At 38.9% G+C, this 21,525-nt stretch overlaps 1 protein-coding gene across 2 annotated transcripts in view; it reads left to right on the top strand.

The window, feature by feature from the left end:
- The window catches only part of LOC103290627 (MOB-like protein phocein), a 39,599-nt gene extending 18,523 nt beyond the window's left edge, over nt 1–21,076 (top strand). For both annotated transcript variants that reach the window (XM_054723571.1, XM_054723568.1), the window contains 7 exons: nt 2,277–2,339; nt 13,287–13,387; nt 15,414–15,456; nt 15,633–15,719; nt 18,013–18,092; nt 19,339–19,450; nt 19,578–21,076. In XM_054723571.1, the coding sequence (XP_054579546.1) occupies nt 2,277–2,339; nt 13,287–13,387; nt 15,414–15,456; nt 15,633–15,719; nt 18,013–18,092; nt 19,339–19,450; nt 19,578–19,709 (618 nt within the window). In that variant the 3' untranslated portion in view covers nt 19,710–21,076. The remainder of the gene's footprint in view (nt 1–2,276; nt 2,340–13,286; nt 13,388–15,413; nt 15,457–15,632; nt 15,720–18,012; nt 18,093–19,338; nt 19,451–19,577) is intronic.
- The last annotated feature ends 449 nt before the right edge of the window (nt 21,077–21,525 follow it).

Genomic DNA, 21,525 nt, shown 5'->3' with positions numbered 1-21,525 from the left:
ATTTTTGATGGAGCTCATATTTTGTTTATATATATTTTATTTTTAAAATATATTTTTATTGATTTCAGAGAGGAAGGGAGAGGAAGAGAGAGATAGAAACATCAACGATGAGAGAGAATCATTGATTGGCTGCCTCCTGCACACCCCACACTGGGGATCAAGCCCACAACCCGGGCATGTGCTCTTGACTGGACTCGAACCGGGACACTTTGGTCCACAGGCCGGCCGATGCTCTATCCACTGACCCAAACCAGCTAGGGCTGTTTAGATATTTAAAACATCATTAGAATTGGAATAATAATTTATAATGTCTGTCTAAAATAAAATAACACTTGTGCTACTAACACTAGCTATTCTCTAGATAAAAACTGATCTGATCAGTGTTATGGTGCCCTGAGATTTTTTTATTTTTATTTTTATTTTTATTAATCCTCACCCAAGGATATTTTTCCATTGATTTTTAGAGGGAGTGGTAGGGAGGGGGAGAGACACAGAGAGAGAAACATCAATGTGGAGAGAGACAGCTATTGGTTGGGGCCAGGAATGGAGCCAGTAACTGAGCTACAAGCCAAGCTGGCAAATCTTCAGGTGCCTGGAGACTTTTAAGTGTAACTTTTTTAGAAGATATTTAACCACCGTAAACAAAAAAGTGGTACTTATCTCCTCAAGTGATACATAAAAGGTTTATGGGAGCCATATTGAAGGATTTGTGGTTGAAAAAATGTAACTTGTAGTTCAATTAAATAAAATCTTGGTGCTCACTTAAAATCCTTGAGTAAAATTTCTTAACTTATTGACTAGAGGCCTGGTGCATGAAATCGTGCATTTGGGGAGGGGAGGGCGCGTCCCTCAGCCCGCCTTGTGCCCTCTCACAGTCCCGGAGCCCTGTGATTGATGGCCCCAAAGAGGTAGGCCCCACCCACCTGCTGCAGCATTGCCGCCTGGTATCCTGGGCCTCCCTCTTTGGGGTGATCTATTGCGCCCCACAGAAGAAGGCCCCACCCACCCGCCGCAGCCCACTGATTGGCCTCCCTCTGCAGGGTGATCATGGGGCAATGCCCAGGCCCCTGACCAATCGCATTGCACCCGCCTTGGTGCCAGAGAGTGTCATAGTGTGGTCGTCCAGATGGTCATTCTGCTATTTGGTAGTTCGGTTGATTTGCATGTTACACTTTTATTATTATAGGTTATTATAGACTAGTGGCTTGGTGCACTAAAGTTATGCGTGGGCCCTAGCCAGTTTGGCTCAGTGGATATAGCGTCGGCCTGCAGACTCAAGGGTCCCAGTTTCGATTCCGGTCAAGGGCATGTACCTTGGTTGTGGGCACATCCCCAGTAGGGAGTGTGCAGGAGGCAGCTGATCGATGTTTCTCTCTCATCGATGTTTCTAACTCTCTATCCCTCTCCTTTCCTCTCTGTAAAAAATCAATAAAATATAAAAAAAGAAAATAAAAAAATAAAGTCGTGCAGGGGTACCGTCCCTAGGCCTAGCCCACGATTAGGGCCATCTTCCCCGGCAGCTGGCCCCACCCCCTGCCACCACCCATCTGGGTTCCCAGTTTGCCATCGGGTGATTGGAACCTGACGGCCGGGGGGCGAGGGACCGAGAGGTAGGCTGGTTCCGCCCCCTCGTGGCCCTGTCTCCGCCACGGGTCGCCCTCTGTGTGTGGGGCGACTGGTGGAGTGAGGGCCTTGACCTGGCGCTGCCTGCATCCCCCGCCATCCACCCCCGAGTCTCTGTTTGCCATCAGGCGATCAGAGCCTGCCGGACGGATGGAAAGACCAAGAGGTCAGCCCTTCTGCCTGCTTGCCAATCCCGCCGCCCGCCACCACCCACCCTGGTTCCCCGTTTGCCATTGGGCGATTGGAGCCTGTCAGATGGGGGAGAAGGGACCAAGAGGTCGGCCGTTCTCACCCGCTTGCTGGCCCCACCCCTGCCATGGGTTGCCTTCTGTGTAGGGCGACCGGTGGGGTGGGGATCTTGGTCTGGCGCTGCCCGCATCTGCCGCCACCCACCCCCAGGTCCCTGTTCGCCATCGGGCAATCGGGGCCTGTGGGCCAGGGGGAGGGACCAAGAGGTGGTCAGTGGCTGGTCAAGCGGTCATTCTGGTCATTCTGCCGTTATGGCCTCTGGGCTTTTATTATATAGGATAACCACAATGCTTACAATATGAGCGCTTTTCCTCTCCTCTAGTATAACTTTGGATTTTTATTAAGAATTGAAGTTAATCATAATGGTGTTGCATCTTGTGTTTTAACCATAAATTTTTTTATAGGATTTCTATAACTGGCCTGATGAATCCTTTGATGAAATGGACAGTACACTAGCTGTGCAGCAGGTAATAACAATAGTTTCTTTTGCAACACCAATAAACTCGTCATTTGACCTTCCTTGGAATAGTTAAGTATTCCTATGTCTTTTCTTTTTTTAAGTAAATCTTTATTGTTCAGATTATTACAATTGTTTCTCTTTTCCCCCCCATAGCTCCCCTCCACTAGGTTCCCACCCCAACCCTATGCCCTTACCACCCCCCCCTGCGCTGTCCTCATCCATAAGTGTACGATTTTTGTCCAGTCTCTTCCTGCACCCCCCACACCCTTTTCCCCCTGAGAATTTTCAGTCCACTCCCTCTCTATGCCCCTGATTCTATTATATTCACCGGTTTATTCTGTTCTTCAGATTTTTTATTCACTTGATTTTTAGATTCACTTGTTGATAGATATGTATTTGTTGTTCATAATTTTTATTTTTACCTTTTTCTTCTTCTTCCTCTTCTTAAAGAATACCTTTCCGCATTTCATATAATACTGGTCTGGCGGTGATGAACTCCTTTAGCTTTTAATTATCTGTGAAGCTCTTTATCTGACCTTCAGTTCTGAATGATAGCTTTGCTGGGTAGAGTAATCTTGGTTGTAGGTTCTTGCTGTTCATCACTTTGAATATTTCTTGCCATTTCCGTCTGGCCTGCATAGTTTCTGTTGAGAAATCAGCTGACAGTCGTATGGGTGCTCCCTTGTAGGTAACTAACTGTTTTTCTCTTGCTGCTTTTAATATTCTCTCTTTGTCATTTGCCCTTGGCATTTTAATTATGATGTGTCTTGGTGTGGTCCTCTTTGGATTCCTTTAGTTTGGGATTCTGTGTGCTTCCTGGACTTGTAAGTCTATTTCTTTCACCAGGTGGGGGGAGTTTTCTGTCATTATTTCTTCAAATAGGTTTTCAATATCTTGCTCTCTCTCTTCTTCTGGCACCCCCATAATTCTGATGTTGGTACGCTTGAAGTTGTCCCAGAGGCTTCTTACACTATCTTCATATTTTTGGATTCTTTTTTCTTTTTGCTTTTCTGGTTGGGTGTTTTTTGCTTCTTTGTATTTCAAATCTTTGACTTGATTCTTGCGTTCCTCTAGTCTGCTGTTGGATCTCTGTATATTATTTTTTATTTCAGTCAGTATATGCTTAATTTCTAGTTGGTCCTTTTTCATATCCTCGAGGGTCTCGCTAAATTTATCAGCCTTTTCTAGGAAATTCTTGAAAAACCTTATAACCGTGGTTTTGAACTCTATATCCAGTCGTTTGCTTTCCTCCATTTCTTTCATTTTGGCTGCTTCCCTGTGTTGATAGAGTGGCTTTGTGTGCTAGGTGTCCTATAGGGCCCAGTGGCTCAGCCTCCCCAGTTACCTGAGGTGGACACTCTTGGTGCACCCCTTTGTGGGCTGTGTGCACAGTCTTGTTGTAGTTAAGTCTTGATTGTTGTTGGTATCACTGGGAGGAATTGACCTCCAGGCCAATTGGCTGTGAGGATCAGCCATGTCTACAATGGGAGATCTGTGCTGGAGACACCCTTATGAGACAAGACTTGCAAAAGCCTCTGTGCTCAGCTTGGATGGGGCGGAGTCTCAGGGTGGAGCAGACAGCAATGGCTTCCTGTCAGCCTTGGCCTAAGAGGTCCCTGGGTCTCAGTGTCCCGTGGTAATCGCTGCAAGCACCTCTGAGAGAAAGCTGCCCTCAAGTTTCGCCTGCTGCCAGACAGTCCAATTTCTCCCCGAATGGGTCTGGGTCCCCAGAGTCTCGCCTGGAACTGGAGTGCAGAGCAGTCGGGAGCTTTTGTCTCCCTCCCGATTGAGAAAGCCAGCCGCGTACTCAGTTGTCAGCCCTCCATGCGCACGCCTTCATACCTCTGCCTTCCGCAGCTCCTGTGAGTCTCAGTGTGCTTTTCTCTTTCCTTCTAGTTGTAGAATTTCCATTCAGCCAGCCTTCCTGTGGTTCTGGATGATGTCTGTTTTGTCTTTTAGTTGTAGTTTTGAAATTGTTGTGCAAGGCAGCAATTTAGGTGTTTTCCCCTGCTGCCTTCTTGATTTCTCCTCATTCCTATGTCTTTTAGCACAAACCAGAATCCATGGAATTAATGGATGGCTATTTAAAACGGTGTTGCTCAGTGGTTGAGTGTCAAACTGTAAACCAGGAGGTCACAGTTTGATTCCCGGGCGGGGCATATGCCTGGTTGCGGGCTCAGTCCCAGTATGGGGCGTGCAGGAGGCGGCCAATCAGTGATTCTTTCTCATCATTGATGTTTCTATCTCTCTCTCCCTCTCCCTTCTCTGAAATCAATAAAAATATATTTTAAAAAAAGGAATAAAAATCACTGTAGCAATAGAAAATTTAAAAAAAAATTCCATTTTGCTCTTTTTATCTTTATTGATACTTTTGTTTCAAGTGTTTGTAATTTTACATTCAAGTAGTTTTTTTTTTATTTTTTTTTATTTTTTAAATTACTTTATTGATTAAGGTATCACATATTTGTCCTCAACCCCCTCCCCCCATTCCCTTCCCAATCCCCCCCACACGCAAGCCCCCCTCCCCCTGTTGTCCGTGATCACTGGTTAGGCTCATATGCAAGCACACAAGTCCTTTGGTTGATCTATCTCCCTTGTCCCCACCCTCCCCTACTTTCCCTCTGAGGTCTGACAGTCTGATGGATGCTGTTCTTGTTCTTCAGTCTATGTTGTTCATCTTTTCCCCTAGATGAGTGAGCTCATGTGATACTAGGAATACACTTATAGGGACTGAAAATGAGACAAGCAATAATGGTTATGCTGAGAGGCAAATGAATCAGTCTGTAGTGAGTTTCTTTCTGGGCCAACAGTTCTTTTGAGTCCCGGTTTCTATGTCCAGCAGTTGTTAATGTGTTCATAACAGCAATGATATTTCAGTTCTGGATGGTGGACAAATGGTGGTATTGCAGGTCCGACCCTCTCTGGTTTGGTCCTGGGCAATCTGCAGTGACGCATATCTGCTGACTGCTAGTATGGCAAGGCATTGTCAGCGTCTTCCATCTCTGGACTGTTTCTCTTCTGACTTCATGGCTGGAGCACTCCTGTCAATTCCTCTCTATTGCAGGAATCCACATGTCTCAGAGTTGTTTTCTTACATCTGATGATTGCTAGCATGGCTGGAAAGGCGTTCTCGTGCATTCTTGGGTTTCTGGTTACCTCACAACTTCTTCCCTGAGGTTTGACATTCTGATTGATGTTTCTCTGTTTCTGGATCTATTTTTTCCCCCATCAGTTTATGTTGTTCCTTATATTCCACAAATGAGTGAGATCATGTGATATTTATCTTTCTCTGCCTGGCTTATTTCACTAAGCATTATGTTCTCCATCTCCATCCATATTGTTGCAAATGGTAAGAGCTCCTTCTTTTTTACCGCAGCATAGTACTCCATTGTGTAGATGTACCACAGTTTTTTAATCCATTCATCTGCTGATGGGCACTTAGGCTGTTTCCAAATCTTAGCTATGGTGAATTGTGCTGCTATGAACATACGGGTGCATATATCCTTTCTGATTGATGTTTCCAGTTTCTTAGGATATATTCCTAGAAGAGGGATCACTGGGTCAAATGGGAGTTCTATTTTTAGTTTTTTAAGGAAACTCCATACTGTTCTCCACAGTGGCTGCACCAGTCTGCATTCCCACCAGCAGTGCACGAGGGTTCCTTTTTCGCCACATCCTCGCCAGCACTTGTCATTTGTTGACTTGTTGATAATGGCCATTCTGACAGGTGTGAGATGGTACCGCATTGTTGTTTTGATTTGCATCTCTCTGATGATTAGTGATTTAGAGCAGGTTTTCATATGTCTCTTGGCCTTCCTTCTGTCTTCTTTCGAAAAGTTTCTATTTAGATCAGTTGCCCATATTTTGATTGGGTTGTTTATCTTCTTTTTGTTAAGCTTCATGAGTTCCCTGTAAATGTTGGAGATTAAACCCTTATCGTTGATACCATTGGCAAATATGTTCTCCCATACAGTGGGCTTTCTTGTTGTTTTATTGATGGTTTCTCTTGCTGTGCAAAAGCTTTTTATTTTGATGTAATCCCATTTGTTTATTTTCTCTTTAGCTTCCATTGCCCTAGGAGCAGTATCAGTGAAGAAGTTCTTTTGGCATATGTCAGAGATTTTTCTGCCTGTAGATTCCTCTAGTATTTTTATGGTTTCCTGTCTTATGTTTAACTCCTTGATCCATTTTGAGTTTATTTTTGTGTATGGTGTAAGTTGGTGGTCTAGTTTCATTTTTTTGCATGTATCTGTCCAATTTTCCCAACACCATTTATTGAAGAGACTGTCTTGACTCCATTGTATGTTCATGCCTCCTTTATCAAATATTAATTGAGCATAGCGATTTGGATCGATTTCTGGGTTCTCTATTCTATTCCATTGGTCTATATGTCTGTTCTTGTGCCAATACCAGGCAGTTTTGAGAACAGTGGCTTTGTAATATAGCTTGAAATCTGGTATTGAGATCCCTCCTACTTTATTCTTCTTTCTCAGGATTGCTGTGGCTATTCGGGGTCTTTTTTTATTCCAGATGAATTTTTGAAAAGTTCGTTCTAGGTCTGTGAAGTATGCCATTGGAATTTTAATGGGAAGTGCATTGAAAGTATAGATTGCTTTGGGTAGTATGGACATTTTGATTATGTTGATTCTACTAATCCATGAACATGGTATGTTCCTCCATTTGTTTATGTCTTCCTCTATCTGTTTTTTCAGTGTTGTATAGTTTTCCGTGTATAGGTCTTTTACCTCCTTAGTTAAGTTTATTCCTAGGTATCTTAATTTTTTTGGTGTGATGGTAAATGGGATTGCTTTTTTAGTCTCTCTTTCTGTAAGATCATTATTGGTGTATATAAATGCCATAGATTTCTTAGCGTTTATTTTGTATCCTGCTACTCTGCCAAATTCATTTATTAAGTCTAATAATTTTTTGATGGAGTCTTTAGGGTTTTCTATGTACAGTATCATGTCATCTGCAAATAAGGACAGTTTTACTTCTTCTTTTCCAATTTGGATGCCTTTTATTTCTTCTTCTTGTCTGATTGCAATGGCTAGTATTTCCAACACTATGTTGAATAGGAGTGGTGAGAGTGGGCATCCCTGTCTTGTTCCTGTTCTTAGGGGAAATGGTTTTAGTTTTTGCCCATTGAGTATGATGTTGGCTGTGGGTTTGTCATATATGGCTTTTATTATGTTGAGGTATGATCCTTCTATTCCCATCTTGCTGAGAGTTTTTATCAAGAAAGGGTGTTGGATTTTGTCAAATGCTTTTTCTGCATCAATTGATATGACTATATGGTTTTTATCTCTCAATTTGTTTATGTGATGTATCACGTTTATTGATTTGCGAATATTGTACCATCCTTGCATCCCAGGGATAAATCCTACTTGGTCATGGTGTATGATCTTTCTGATATACTGCTGGATTCAATTTGCTAGAATTTTGTTGAGGATTTTGGCATCTATGTTCATGAGGGATATTGGCCTGTAATTCTCTTTCATTGTGTTATCTTTATCTGGTTTTGGTATTAGGGTGATGCTGGCTTCATAGAAGGGAGCTTGGGAGTGTCCCTTCTTCTTGAATTTTCTGGAATAGTCTAAGGAGGATAGGTTTTAGCTCTTCCTTGAATGTTTTGTAAAACTCCCCTGTGAACCCGTCTGGCCCTGGACTTTTGTTTGCTGGAAGTTTTTTTTTTTTTTTTTTTTTTTTTTTAAATATTTTTATTGAGGTATTATATGTGTACATATCTTACTATTACCCCCCCCACCCCACACCCACACATGCCCTCCCCCCCAGAGTTTTGCGTCCATTGTTTATGCTTATATGCATGCATACAAGTCCTTCGTTTGATTTCATAACTCCCCCACCTTTCCCAAACTTTCCCCCTGTACTTTGAAAGTCTGTTTGATGCTTTACTGTCTCTGTATCTATCTTTTTGTTCACCACTTTATAATGTTCTTTACTATCCCTAAATGAGTGAGATCATGTGGTATTTTTCTTTCATTGACTGGCTTATTTCACTTAGCATAATGTTCTCCAATTCCATCCAGGTTGCTGCAAATGGTAAGAGTTCCTTCTTTTTTTACCGCAGCATAGTACTCCATTGTGTAGATGTACCACAGTTTTTTAATCCATTCATCTGCTGATGGGCACTTAGGCTGTTTCCAAATCTTAGCTATGGTGAATTGTGCTGCTATGAACATACGGGTGCATATATCCTTTCTGATTGATGTTTCCAGTTTCTTAGGATATATTCCTAGAAGAGGGATCACTGGGTCAAATGGGAGTTCTATTTTTAGTTTTTTAAGGAAACTCCATACTGTTCTCCACAGTGGCTGCACCAGTCTGCATTCCCACCAGCAGTGCACGAGGGTTCCTTTTTCGCCACATCCTCGCCAGCACTTGTCATTTGTTGACTTGTTGATAATGGCCATTCTGACAGGTGTGAGATGGTACCGCATTGTTGTTTTGATTTGCATCTCTCTGATGATTAGTGATTTAGAGCAGGTTTTCATATGTCTCTTGGCCTTCCTTCTGTCTTCTTTCGAAAAGTTTCTATTTAGATCAGTTGCCCATATTTTGATTGGGTTGTTTATCTTCTTTTTGTTAAGCTTCATGAGTTCCCTGTAAATGTTGGAGATTAAACCCTTATCGTTGATACCATTGGCAAATATGTTCTCCCATACAGTGGGCTTTCTTGTTGTTTTATTGATGGTTTCTCTTGCTGTGCAAAAGCTTTTTATTTTGATGTAATCCCATTTGTTTATTTTCTCTTTAGCTTCCATTGCCCTAGGAGCAGTATCAGTGAAGAAGTTCTTTTGGCATATGTCAGAGATTTTTCTGCCTGTAGATTCCTCTAGTATTTTTATGGTTTCCTGTCTTATGTTTAACTCCTTGATCCATTTTGAGTTTATTTTTGTGTATGGTGTAAGTTGGTGGTCTAGTTTCATTTTTTTGCATGTATCTGTCCAATTTTCCCAACACCATTTATTGAAGAGACTGTCTTGACTCCATTGTATGTTCATGCCTCCTTTATCAAATATTAATTGAGCATAGCGATTTGGATCGATTTCTGGGTTCTCTATTCTATTCCATTGGTCTATATGTCTGTTCTTGTGCCAATACCAGGCAGTTTTGAGAACAGTGGCTTTGTAATATAGCTTGAAATCTGGTATTGAGATCCCTCCTACTTTATTCTTCTTTCTCAGGATTGCTGTGGCTATTCGGGGTCTTTTTTTATTCCAGATGAATTTTTGAAAAGTTCGTTCTAGGTCTGTGAAGTATGCCATTGGAATTTTAATGGGAAGTGCATTGAAAGTATAGATTGCTTTGGGTAGTATGGACATTTTGATTATGTTGATTCTACTAATCCATGAACATGGTATGTTCCTCCATTTGTTTATGTCTTCCTCTATCTGTTTTTTCAGTGTTGTATAGTTTTCCGTGTATAGGTCTTTTACCTCCTTAGTTAAGTTTATTCCTAGGTATCTTAATTTTTTTGGTGTGATGGTAAATGGGATTGCTTTTTTAGTCTCTCTTTCTGTAAGATCATTATTGGTGTATATAAATGCCATAGATTTCTTAGCGTTTATTTTGTATCCTGCTACTCTGCCAAATTCATTTATTAAGTCTAATAATTTTTTGATGGAGTCTTTAGGGTTTTCTATGTACAGTATCATGTCATCTGCAAATAAGGACAGTTTTACTTCTTCTTTTCCAATTTGGATGCCTTTTATTTCTTCTTCTTGTCTGATTGCAATGGCTAGTATTTCCAACACTATGTTGAATAGGAGTGGTGAGAGTGGGCATCCCTGTCTTGTTCCTGTTCTTAGGGGAAATGGTTTTAGTTTTTGCCCATTGAGTATGATGTTGGCTGTGGGTTTGTCATATATGGCTTTTATTATGTTGAGGTATGATCCTTCTATTCCCATCTTGCTGAGAGTTTTTATCAAGAAAGGGTGTTGGATTTTGTCAAATGCTTTTTCTGCATCAATTGATATGACTATATGGTTTTTATCTCTCAATTTGTTTATGTGATGTATGACGTTTATTGATTTGCGAATATTGTACCATCCTTGCATCCCAGGGATAAATCCTACTTGGTCATGGTGTATGAGCTTTCTGATGTACTGCTGGATTCAATTTGCTAGAATTTTGTTGAGGATTTTGGCATCTATGTTCATGAGGGATATTGGCCTGTAATTCTCTTTCATTGTGTTATCTTTATCTGGTTTTGGTATTAGGGTGATGCTGGCTTCATAGAAGGGAGCTTGGGAGTGTCCCTTCTTCTTGAATTTTCTGGAATAGTCTAAGGAGGATAGGTTTTAGCTCTTCCTTGAATGTTTTGTAAAACTCCCCTGTGAACCCGTCTGGCCCTGGACTTTTGTTTGCTGGAAGTTTTTTGATGACTGCTTCAATTTCTTCCATAGTTATCAACCTATTGAGATTTTTAGTCTCTTCCTGAGTAAGTTTTGGAAGGTTGTGTTTTTCTAAGAATGTGTCCATTTCCTCCAGGTTGTCTAGTTTGTTGGAATAGAGTTGTTCATAGTATTTTTTGACAATCCTTTGTATTTCTTTGGGGTCTGTTGTTATTTCACCTCTTTCATTTCTGATTTTGTTTATTTGGGTCCTCTCTCTTTGCTTCTTGGTGAGCCTGGCTAGAGGTTCATCAATCTTGTTTATCCTTTCAAAGAACCAGCTCTTGGTTTTGTTGATCTTGTGTATTGTATTTTTGGTCTCTATGTCATTCATTTCTGCTCTGATCTTTATTATTTCCTTTCTTCTGCTCACTGTGGGCTTTTCTTGTTGCTCCCTTTCTAATTCTTTGAGTTGTTGAGTTAGATGATCTATTAGCATTTTTTCTTGTTTTTTGAGATAGGCCTGTAGAGCTATATACTTCCCTCTCAGGACTGCTTTCATTGTGTCCCATAGGATTTGCAATGTTGTGTTTTCATTGTCATTCATTTCCAGGATGTTTTTAATTTCTTCTTTGATCTCATTGATAACCCAATCATTGTTTAGTAGCATGCTATTCAGTTTCCAAGTGTTTGAATTTTCAGGAATGTTTTTATTGTAGTTTATTTCTAATATTATGCCATTATGATCTGAGAAAATGCTTGATATGATTTCAATCTTTTTGAATTTGGGGAGACTTTGCTTGTTACCCAAAATGTGGTCTATTTTTGAGAATGTCCCATGTGCACTTGAGAAGAACGTATATTCCATGGCTTTGGGGTGAAATACTCTGAAGATGTCAATTAGGTCCATCTGATCTAGTGTGTCATTTAGAATTGCTGTTCCTTTGCTGATTTTTTGTCCAGAGGATTTATCCATTGATGTCAGTGGTGTATTAAAGTCCCCTACTATGATTGTATTGATGTCGATCTCTCCCTTGATATCTTCCAGGAGATTTTTTTATGTATTTGGGCGCTCCTGCATTAGGTGCATAAATGTTTACCAGAGTTATATCTTCTTGCTGGATTTCTCCCTTTAGTATTATGTAGTGGCCTTCCTTATCTCTTATTATGGCCTTTACTTTGAGGTCTATTTTATCTGATATAAGTATCGCAACCCCGGCTTTTTTCTCATTTCCATTTGCCTGAAAAATGTTTTTCCATCCCTTCACTCTCAGTCTGTGTGAATCTTTTGCTCTAAGGTGGGTCTCTTGTAGACAGCAAATATATGGGTCATGTTTTCTTATCCATTCAGCTACCCTATGTCTTTTGATTGGTTCAAGCAGTTTTTAAATAGCTGCTTTAAAGTCTTTGTCAGGTAATTTCAATATCTGTGTCACCTTGTCATTCGTGTCTTGTGCTTGTTTTTCCCCATGATAATTGAGATTTTCATGTATTCTTTGTATGCCAACTAATTTTGGATTATATCCTGGACATTTTGAATACTATGTTTACATTCTGGTCTTATTTAACCCAATGGAGAATGTGATGTTTTTGTTATAGCAGGCGTTTGACTTTGTTAGATACAGGTTGCAAGTTCCAACTGAACTGAGATTCCAGTGTCAGTTTAGTTTTCAAAACCTTTTGCATCTGTTGTGTGTGCGTGCGCACCAACCTGTTGTCGGCGTAGGTGGAGGTATATCCATTAGCTCAGTTCTCAAAGTCTGTCAGATATTAATTAGGATAAGATCCATGCATGCACTGTGCACACATCAGGATTGCACCCAGGAATTCATAACCAGCTTTATGGGATTATTTACTTTTAAAAAATGTTTTCATTGATTTTTAGAGAAAGGAAGAGGGGAGAGAGAGAGGGAAAGAAAGAAAGAAAACCATGCCTCCTGCACACCCCCTATTGGGGATCGAGCCCAAAACCTGGGTATGTGCCCTGACCAGGAATTGAACCATGACCTCCTGGTTCATAAGTAAATGCTCAACCACTGAGCCATGCTGGCCAGGCAAGAGCAGTTTTTTTTAAAAAATATATTTTATTGATTTTTTTACAGAGAGGAAGGGAGAGGGATAGAGAGTTAGAAACATTGATCAGCTGCCTCCTGCACACTCCCCACTGGGTATGTGCCCACAACCAAGGTACATGCCCTTGACTGAAATCGAACCCGGGACCCTTGAGTCCACGGGCCGACGCTCTATCCACTGAGCCAAACTGGTCAAGGCAGTTTTTTTGTTTTTAAAAAAATATATTTTATTGAGTTTTTACAGAGAGGAAGGGAGCGGGATAGAGAGTTAGAAACATCGATGAGAGAGAAACATCGATTAGCTGCCTCCTGCACACTCTGTACTGGGGATGTGCCTGCAACCAAGGTACATGCCCTTGACTGGAATCGAACCTGGGACCCTTCAGTCCTCAGGCTTACACTCTATCCACTGAGCCAAACTGATTAGGGCAAGCAGTTTTTATATGTTAAAAAATTATATATGTTTAATATAAGATTTTCCATGTAGTGTAATATTTTAATTAACTATAAGAACTTCTTTGTTTATAGTATATTCAACAGAACATAAGAGCAGATTGTTCCAATATTGACAAAATTCTTGAACCACCTGAAGGCCAAGATGAAGGTGTATGGAAGTATGAACATTTAAGGTAAGTCCTTATGGTATATCAAAATAGTAATAATACTTATTAGTAAAAAACTAGAGGCCTGGTGCACGAAATTCGTGCACTCGGGGGGGTGGGTGTGCCCCTCAGCCTGACCTGTGCCCTCTTGCAGTCAGGGAGCCCTTGGGGAATGTCCGACTGACGGCTTAGGTCTGCTCCTCCGGGGGAGCAGGCCTAAGCCGGCAGTCGGACATCCTTAGCGCTGCCGCGGAGGTGGGAGAGGCTCCCACCACCGCCACTGTGCTCGCCAGCCATGAGCCCGGCTCCTGTGTTGAGTATATGCCCCCTGGTGGTCAGTGTACGTCATAGTGACCAGTCATTCCGCTGTTTGGTCAATTTGCATATTAGCCTTTTATTATATAGGATAATCTTTAATATTAATTATGAGTTACAAATAAAATCATTATTAATTGCAGATCAAAAAGCAACTTCTAAAGCTTTTATATTTTCACTGTTATAAAATTTTCAACTTTGATATTTACTGATTATTTTTTACATTTATGGATTTGGGCCTTATGTTTTTACACAGTTTTCCTTAATCATATCCTTTAACCACAAATGCATTATTTCTATTTACCTACTCATGAATAGCTATCTCTCTCTAGAGGATCATGTCAAGCTCCGGGTATAAGCTTGGTGTCTGATGAGTTACCTATTAACTACTGTGAACTTTAGTCTTCCCTTTGGAAAATATAGATTAATTGTAATCCTGCAATAAGGAGTTTTGGAGCTTTTCATAATATCCTTTGAATGAGAAAACTGATGATGAGTGAAGGACTAGTTAACTAGAATTAACTTTAGAAGCAGCTATATCCTGAAGTTACTAGATGGTTTCTTGAATTTATCAACTTTCTAGTATAAATGGGAGTTGGGATGAGTTGATAGGTTAAATACGGAGAATGCAGAATGAATATATGTTCGTCGGGGTTTGTTACTTTTGAGTTGATTTAAACATAATAAATGTAGCATGACTTTTCTCCAGTAACTTAGACCACGTTTCCTGTGATGAGCGCCTCAGTTTGTCGATGAGGTACTTGTTAGAACTGATGGTGCAGGCATGTTGTCTAGATTGTGTCTGATGGGGAGACACAGTAGTGAGTAACTAATTCGATAGAAGTTTTGAGGGAACATTTAGTATTTTGACCGTTAATGAAGTGAGTTCTTTTTGTGTCATAAAATAGTTTTTGAGCACTTAACAATGTTCCAAAAATTGTTCTGGGCTTGTAATTTAATTCTCAATTTGGAAATTTTAGAAGGAAAAGATGTCATGAAAAAAATGCCCATGATCTGTTCAGTGACAAAAAAGCAAGTTACAGAATTGTGTATATGATCCCAATATATTTAAAATCATCATTATATATAAAATCAAATTTGCTATAAACAATAATTATATTTTCGGAGGAGGTGGTGGAATTATGGAAGACGTTCTTCTATGTTATGATTGAAGGTTTTACGAAGACATGTTTGTAGTCATAACAAAACTTGTAAAATATGTAGGAGTATTAAAAGAAAAAGTGTAGTCTTTTTTGTGTATCTGTTTGTATATGGATATATAAACGCATATAATTTTATACGTAACTGGAATCTTACTGTGAGTATAAATATATATCCTTTGCCAACATTTTATTACTCTTCAGTTGCTAATCATTTAGAATGTTAAAAAAAGTTTTTTATGTATATGGTTTCTGTGAACATCTTTGTACATATATCTGCATATTATTCCGATTATTTAATTAGAATTGGTTCTTAAGAGAATGACTTAATAAAAAAATATACATTTTCTAAGTGTCCTGGTAAATTTTTCTAAAATACTTCTCAGTAAAATTGTATCAATTTTCAGTGTTAAGAGTGATCAAGTTCTTGAACTCTGATATTGAACTTTTTTACGATCATTTGGTTTGAATTTTGAGGGAGGATGGATGGTATTGGTAGGGTTCTGTATTTTAAATTAATATTCTAAATATAATGTGGAAAATACAAATATATTTCATTTATATATTTGAATTTTTAGGCAATTCTGTCTTGAGCTCAATGGACTTGCTGTCAAACTTCAGGTAATATTTTCAAATTAAAGTTATAATAGAAAGTTCTCATTATTCCCCTAATTTTATAACTTAATGTGCTTACAAGACTTATCTAAGATTTCTAATTAGAATTGTACATGGAAATGTAGTAACCCCAATGATAAACTTTTTAATTGCTTTACGTATTAAATGTAACATTTTAACAGAGCGAATGCCATCCAGACACATGTACTCAGATGACAGCGACTGAGCAGTGGATTTTTCTTTGTGCAGCTCATAAAACTCCAAAAGAGGTGAGAATTCATAAAGCAGAATGACTAATAAAATGGCCATAACCTAAATTTGTACAGACTGTGGTAGACAAGTTTTTAGGGGCTTTAGTTCACTCTTTATTTTGCCAGTTGGTTTCGTGTTCTTTGCTGCAAAGTTATTGCCATAGTGCTGTTTTAGAATTTCTTTTTTTTTTTAAATGTATTTTTATTGACTTCAGAGAGGAAGGGAGAAGGAGAGAGAGATAGAAACATCAGTGATGAGAGAGAATCATTGATTGGCTGCCTCCTACATGTCCCCTACTAGGGATTGAGCCCGCAACCTGGGCATGTGCCCTTGACTGGAATTAAATCCGGGATCCTTCAGTCCGAAGGCTGACACTCTATCCTCTGAGCCAAACAAGCTAGGGCAGGATTACTTATAATTAGTATCATTTTTCATAATTGGGCAGTTATATGGAGAATGGATAAACAGATTGTGGTATATACATACAAGGGAATATTTTTTAGCCATGAAAAGGAATGAAGTTCAGATATATGCTACAGCATGGATGAACCTTGAGGACATTATACTGAGCCAAATAAGCCAGACACAAAGGGACAGCTATTTTACGATTCTACTTATATGAAATATCTTGAAAGGGCAAATTTATAGAGACAATAGATTAGAGAGGTTACCAGGGACCGGGGGGTGAGGAGCATGGGAAGGTATTGATTGATGGTATAGAGTTTCTGTTTGGGATGATGAAAAACCTTTGGTTAGAAACAATGGTGTTGGTTGCATGACACTGAATGTAATTAATGCCACCGACTATACATTTAAAAATAGTTACAATGGCAAATGTTGTGTTCTATATATTTTACCACAATTTTTAAATCCTCACCGGGGGATATTTTTTCCACTGTTTTTTAGAGAGAGTGGAAGTTAGAGAGGGATGAGGGGAAAGAGAGAAACATCTCACCTGAACCTGGGCAGGGATTGAAACCTGGGACCCAGGTATCTGCCCTTGACCGGAAATCGAACCCAAGACCCTTTGGTACACCCTCTGCCCAGGCCTTCACCACGCTATTGTCTGTGGCCATGGGTTATGCATATATGCATACAAGTTCTTTGGTTGATCTCTTCCCACCTACCCACCCACCCACACCTTCCCTCGGAGATTCCACATTCTGTTCAATGCTTCTGTGTCTGGATTTATTTTGTTCATGAGAGTCCACATATGAGTGAGGCCATGTGATACTTGTGTTTTTTTGTTTGTTAGATAATTTTTGTTTATTTACCATCACACTGTAATAAGCTGTATTTAGTAGTTACTAATTTAAGTTTCTAAATCCAGTTCATTTTTTCCTTCAAGTGGATCCCTGGTTCATTCTCACTGCTCCTTTCCTTTGATCCTTCTCCCTTTCTGCCTTCAAAAGAACTGAGTGAGGAGATTCCTTTGCAGTTTTATTTTTCCTTTAGTCGGTTTGCTGATTTGCCATGAGACAATAGGTTTTGTTGTTTCTGATAAGTGGAATAGGATAAGACAGGTTTATTAAAATGTAAAGATATAAATTTCATGTTTAATTTCAAAGGAGGTTAAGGAGAAAATTCTTTAGAAAGCTGCTAGGATAATAGGGTGCCAGACACATAATAAAGGATGCTTGTAGGATGTTAGAAGGCAGTGATCCCTCGAGGTATTTGTGAAGAGAAGGAGGCTTCTGGGTCCTTGGTAAAGTATAAGTCAGTGGACGGAGGGCCCAGTATATTCCTACCATAAACATGTTTTTGAGTCCTGCCTAACTGTATGATCTTGCCTGAGTCATTGGCCATGAGTCACTGATAGTCCCTGGTGCTGTGCACCATTCTCCAGGGCTCTCTGTCTTAGGCTATAGAGCTGGGATATTTACATGCTTGCTTACTTGCTAGTAAATCTGTGATCTTTTCTGAACTGGCTGCTTGTTTTGAAAGATTCCTTATCTTTGCCCACAGATAATTTTAAGACCTGGAAGAAGCCTGTGCAGACTCTGCAAACTGACCAGCTTCCGTCTCCTCATTTGTAAAGTCAGGGTTAATGAGCTAATCAGGTGTTCTTTCCAGTGTTGGGAGTGAGAAATTAGGAGATTGGTTCATGGATCTTCTAGAGTCTGATATAGTTCATGGGGATAGTAGTCTTATTTATTGATGTAACACTGAATTTTAGTCATTCTGATATTATAAGGCAATTCTTTTTTAGGATATATTAGGTTTTCGGAATAAGACACACATATAATAAATACACCTAAACTAAGAGGCAGAGCTCTTGGTTGATGCATTTTTCTGTTCTTTCTTTTACAGTGTCCTGCTATAGACTATACTAGACACACACTTGATGGTGCTGCATGTCTTCTGAATAGCAATAAGTATTTTCCCAGCAGGTAAACAAACTTTTAAACATGGCATTAAACTTTTTGGATTTAATTTAAAAGATTGTTGTTTTTAAAATTAAAACTAGGTTCCTGGTTAATGCATTGTATTCTTTAAGCTTTATCTTTTATTCAAGTTTTGAAATTATGGTTATAGTTAAACTAAAGGTAGCAGGACTTAGTTCCCAAAGCTCACAGGCCAGTTCAGTCAAGGCTAGTCCCGGCTGCTGTGTCCTTGTCCAGGGCTCGCTCTCTGACGCTTTAGAGTTGGGATATTTGCACACTTACTTACTGGAATCTCTGTGACAGTCCGCCTCTTAGACAGCATGCCTCAGGAGCAGACTTTTCTTTTTTTTTTTTTAAATATATTTTATTGATTTTTTACAGAGAGGAAGAGAGAGGGATAGAGAGTTAGAAACATCGATGAGAGAGAAACATCGATCAGCTGCCTCTTGCACACCCCCACTGGGGATGTGCCCGCAACCAAGGTACATGCCCTTGACCGGAATTGAACCTGGGACCCTTGAGTCTGCAGGCCGACGCTCTATCCACTGAGCCAAACCGGTTTCGGCTAGACTTTTCTTAGCTGGACTGCTTGTTTTTGAAGGATTCCTTGTCCTTGCCTATTACAGTCCTCATCAAATAAGATCTGGGAAGAAGCCTGTGTATACTGTCTTATATTATTGGTGAGGTTTGTGACTGATCTTTTATTCTATTAAGATATTTGTTATCAGGTGGATCAGTTTGGAAATTTTATTTCCCCCAAATATCATTAACTCTAAAGAGCTCAGATAAAATATGTAAAAAATACTGTTTTTTGCCTCAGAATCCAAATACATTAAAAAAAATATATCCAAAATATGCTGGCAGTTTTTATTTCTCAAAAAAAAAAAAAAAAATCAAGTTTTATGGAATAAAACAATAATTCCTTTTAGTAGTTTTAATCATCTCTAGAGAACAAACTGTTAATGTCATATGTGTATGTTTTAGTAGGTTTTGATTTGTCAGGGATTTGTTTTAATTGCATTAAACTACAACGTTTCAAAACCATGATACTAAATTTCTTAGGCACTGTGGTTACATGGAAGGACCTGGCTCAGGAGCGAACAGGGGTTCTAGTCCTGCTCTTGCCACTTACTAGCACTTGGACCTTTTCCCTAGGTGTCTGTTTCCACACTTGTGAATTTAGGAGATTGGAATACTGTATATTTTTCATAAGATCTGTCAAGCTCTATGAATCTCTGATTTCTGTTTCTAGGGTTAGCATAAAGGAATCATCTGTAGCAAAACTAGGATCAGTATGCCGTAGGATTTACAGAATATTTTCACATGCTTATTTTCATCATCGGCAGATATTTGATGAATATGAAGTAAGTATGTTTTACTAATTATCCTGATGCATTTTTATCAGAATGATGACAATATGTGCTGATATTATATCTCATTTTTTTAGTTTGGGTAGTAAATTAAAATAACATTTTTTCTTCTTCTCTACAGAATGAAACATTTTTGTGTCATCGGTTTACTAAATTTGTGATGAAATATAATTTGATGTCCAAGGATAACCTGATTGTACCAATTTTAGAAGAGGAAGTTCAGAATTCAGTTTCTGGGGAAAGTGAAGCATGAAGGGAATCATATAGAAAAAAAATGTACTGATCACATAATTAACATTAATTATGTACTGTATATATATCATTTTAGACACATCAATCATGTATCCATATTATAGCCTCTTTGTTTAGTATAGGTTTTTGTATGCTGAGTGTTGCCTTTTAAAATGGGAAATACTTTTTAAGTTATTCATGAGCTGTATATTCACCGGTGTGGCACTCATGGTTTTTAAATAAGATTAGTACTATCTGTTTATAATGCCTGTTAATAAAAGAATTTACAGTTTGGTAAAATTGCTGCTAAACAATCATTGGATCACAATCCTCATCAAATAAACCCATCTATAAAAAGATGAGTGAGCTTGAGGTTTCACACAAGCCATTTACTAAAGAAATAGTAATGTTTTTCTTTTGGTTTTACTCCTGAGTTTAGTTAGTCTAGAAAATTCTGTAGCACATAGTTTAGTCTTAACTATTAACTTTTCAAAAATTAGCTAAAAGTGTTTTAAAATTCTGTTTATAGTTTTTGATATACATATATGATTATGTGTATGTCCAAATATAAATCAAATGAAGCATTAGTAATACTGAAATAATCTTAATACTACATAAAGTAAATTCTAGACCCGTATACTTGGAGAGGATTTACTTTTTGCTACAGTGGACTGTTACATACAAGATGGTGATAGTAGTAAGTGCGTGAATAATGTTCCCACTGCAAACCTGCCCTGTCCTTCCCCTCTCATTTTCCTTCACTCCCTCCCCAACTACCTGGCTGAGAAGCTTTTCACCAGACTGAGCTAGTGGTAGCTTATACCTATTTATATTGTATTAATTGCTTACAGACTATACCTCATATTAGCAATTACACTACAGGAGAAATGTATCTGCATAGGCTCTTGCTTATCTTTGTTTTGCTAAATTGCTCTAACTACTTGGAAAAGTTTTAAAACTAGTTTGATTCTCTCTGTTAGTAATATTATTCTTTTTATCTAACCATCAAGGCAGCATTTAAATTGAGTTGAAAAATATTGTAGTATTTATTTTATGACCCCCTCCCTACAAAGTTTATGTTTGAATTATATGCACATGTGATGTTTTTTTGCAAGAATTTACAGGTTCCAGGGGTATTACATATTTTAGACTTTGTAATAATTCAGTGTCTTAAGGATTCGACTGCAAATTTTACAGTCTTATACTGAATGCAGTTTTTAATAAGGCACTGGAGTTCTGATTGCTAAACTGGTTGTAATGAGGCACTGTGATAGGCTAAAAAAATTGTACATGTAGTGAAGAAAATGTATAAATCCATCTCTTGAACAGAGTTAAGCATGGGGAACTTTTTATTTAAAATGGTTATTTTGAAATGAAGATGAAAATGTATTCATCTTGGTTTGTTTATTTTTTTCAAATTTGAGGACATATTTTACATCATATAATGAGACAAGTCTGTACCGCGGAAACGGGAATAGCAGCATTCTGAGGGTGTGTGTGTATCGACGCCTTTCCGAGCTGCCGGTGTGTTTGGTTTGGAAGCAGCTCTGTCCTCGTAGCCAGTCATTCCTTTACCCCAACCCACAGCTATCCTCCAAGAACTTTTACGTCACAGTGAAAGGAGTGTTGACTCTGAAATTATACATTTCTATTAATGTCACTATAAACCTATAGGGATATTAATTTTTACACAAACTTGCTAAATATTGAGAGACTAAACTACTAAGTTAATAAATTATATACAGCAATGTAGCTGTTCTCTCAGATGGTGTCTCAGTGGATTTGTGTTGCAGTGGCTGGGGTTGGCAATCTGGCTAAGTATTTTAAAACACATTTTG

Source organism: Eptesicus fuscus, chromosome 11, assembly GCF_027574615.1.
Source record: "Eptesicus fuscus isolate TK198812 chromosome 11, DD_ASM_mEF_20220401, whole genome shotgun sequence".
Lineage (NCBI taxonomy): Eukaryota > Metazoa > Chordata > Mammalia > Chiroptera > Vespertilionidae > Eptesicus > Eptesicus fuscus.
This window is presented reverse-complemented; position numbering and strand designations above follow the sequence as displayed.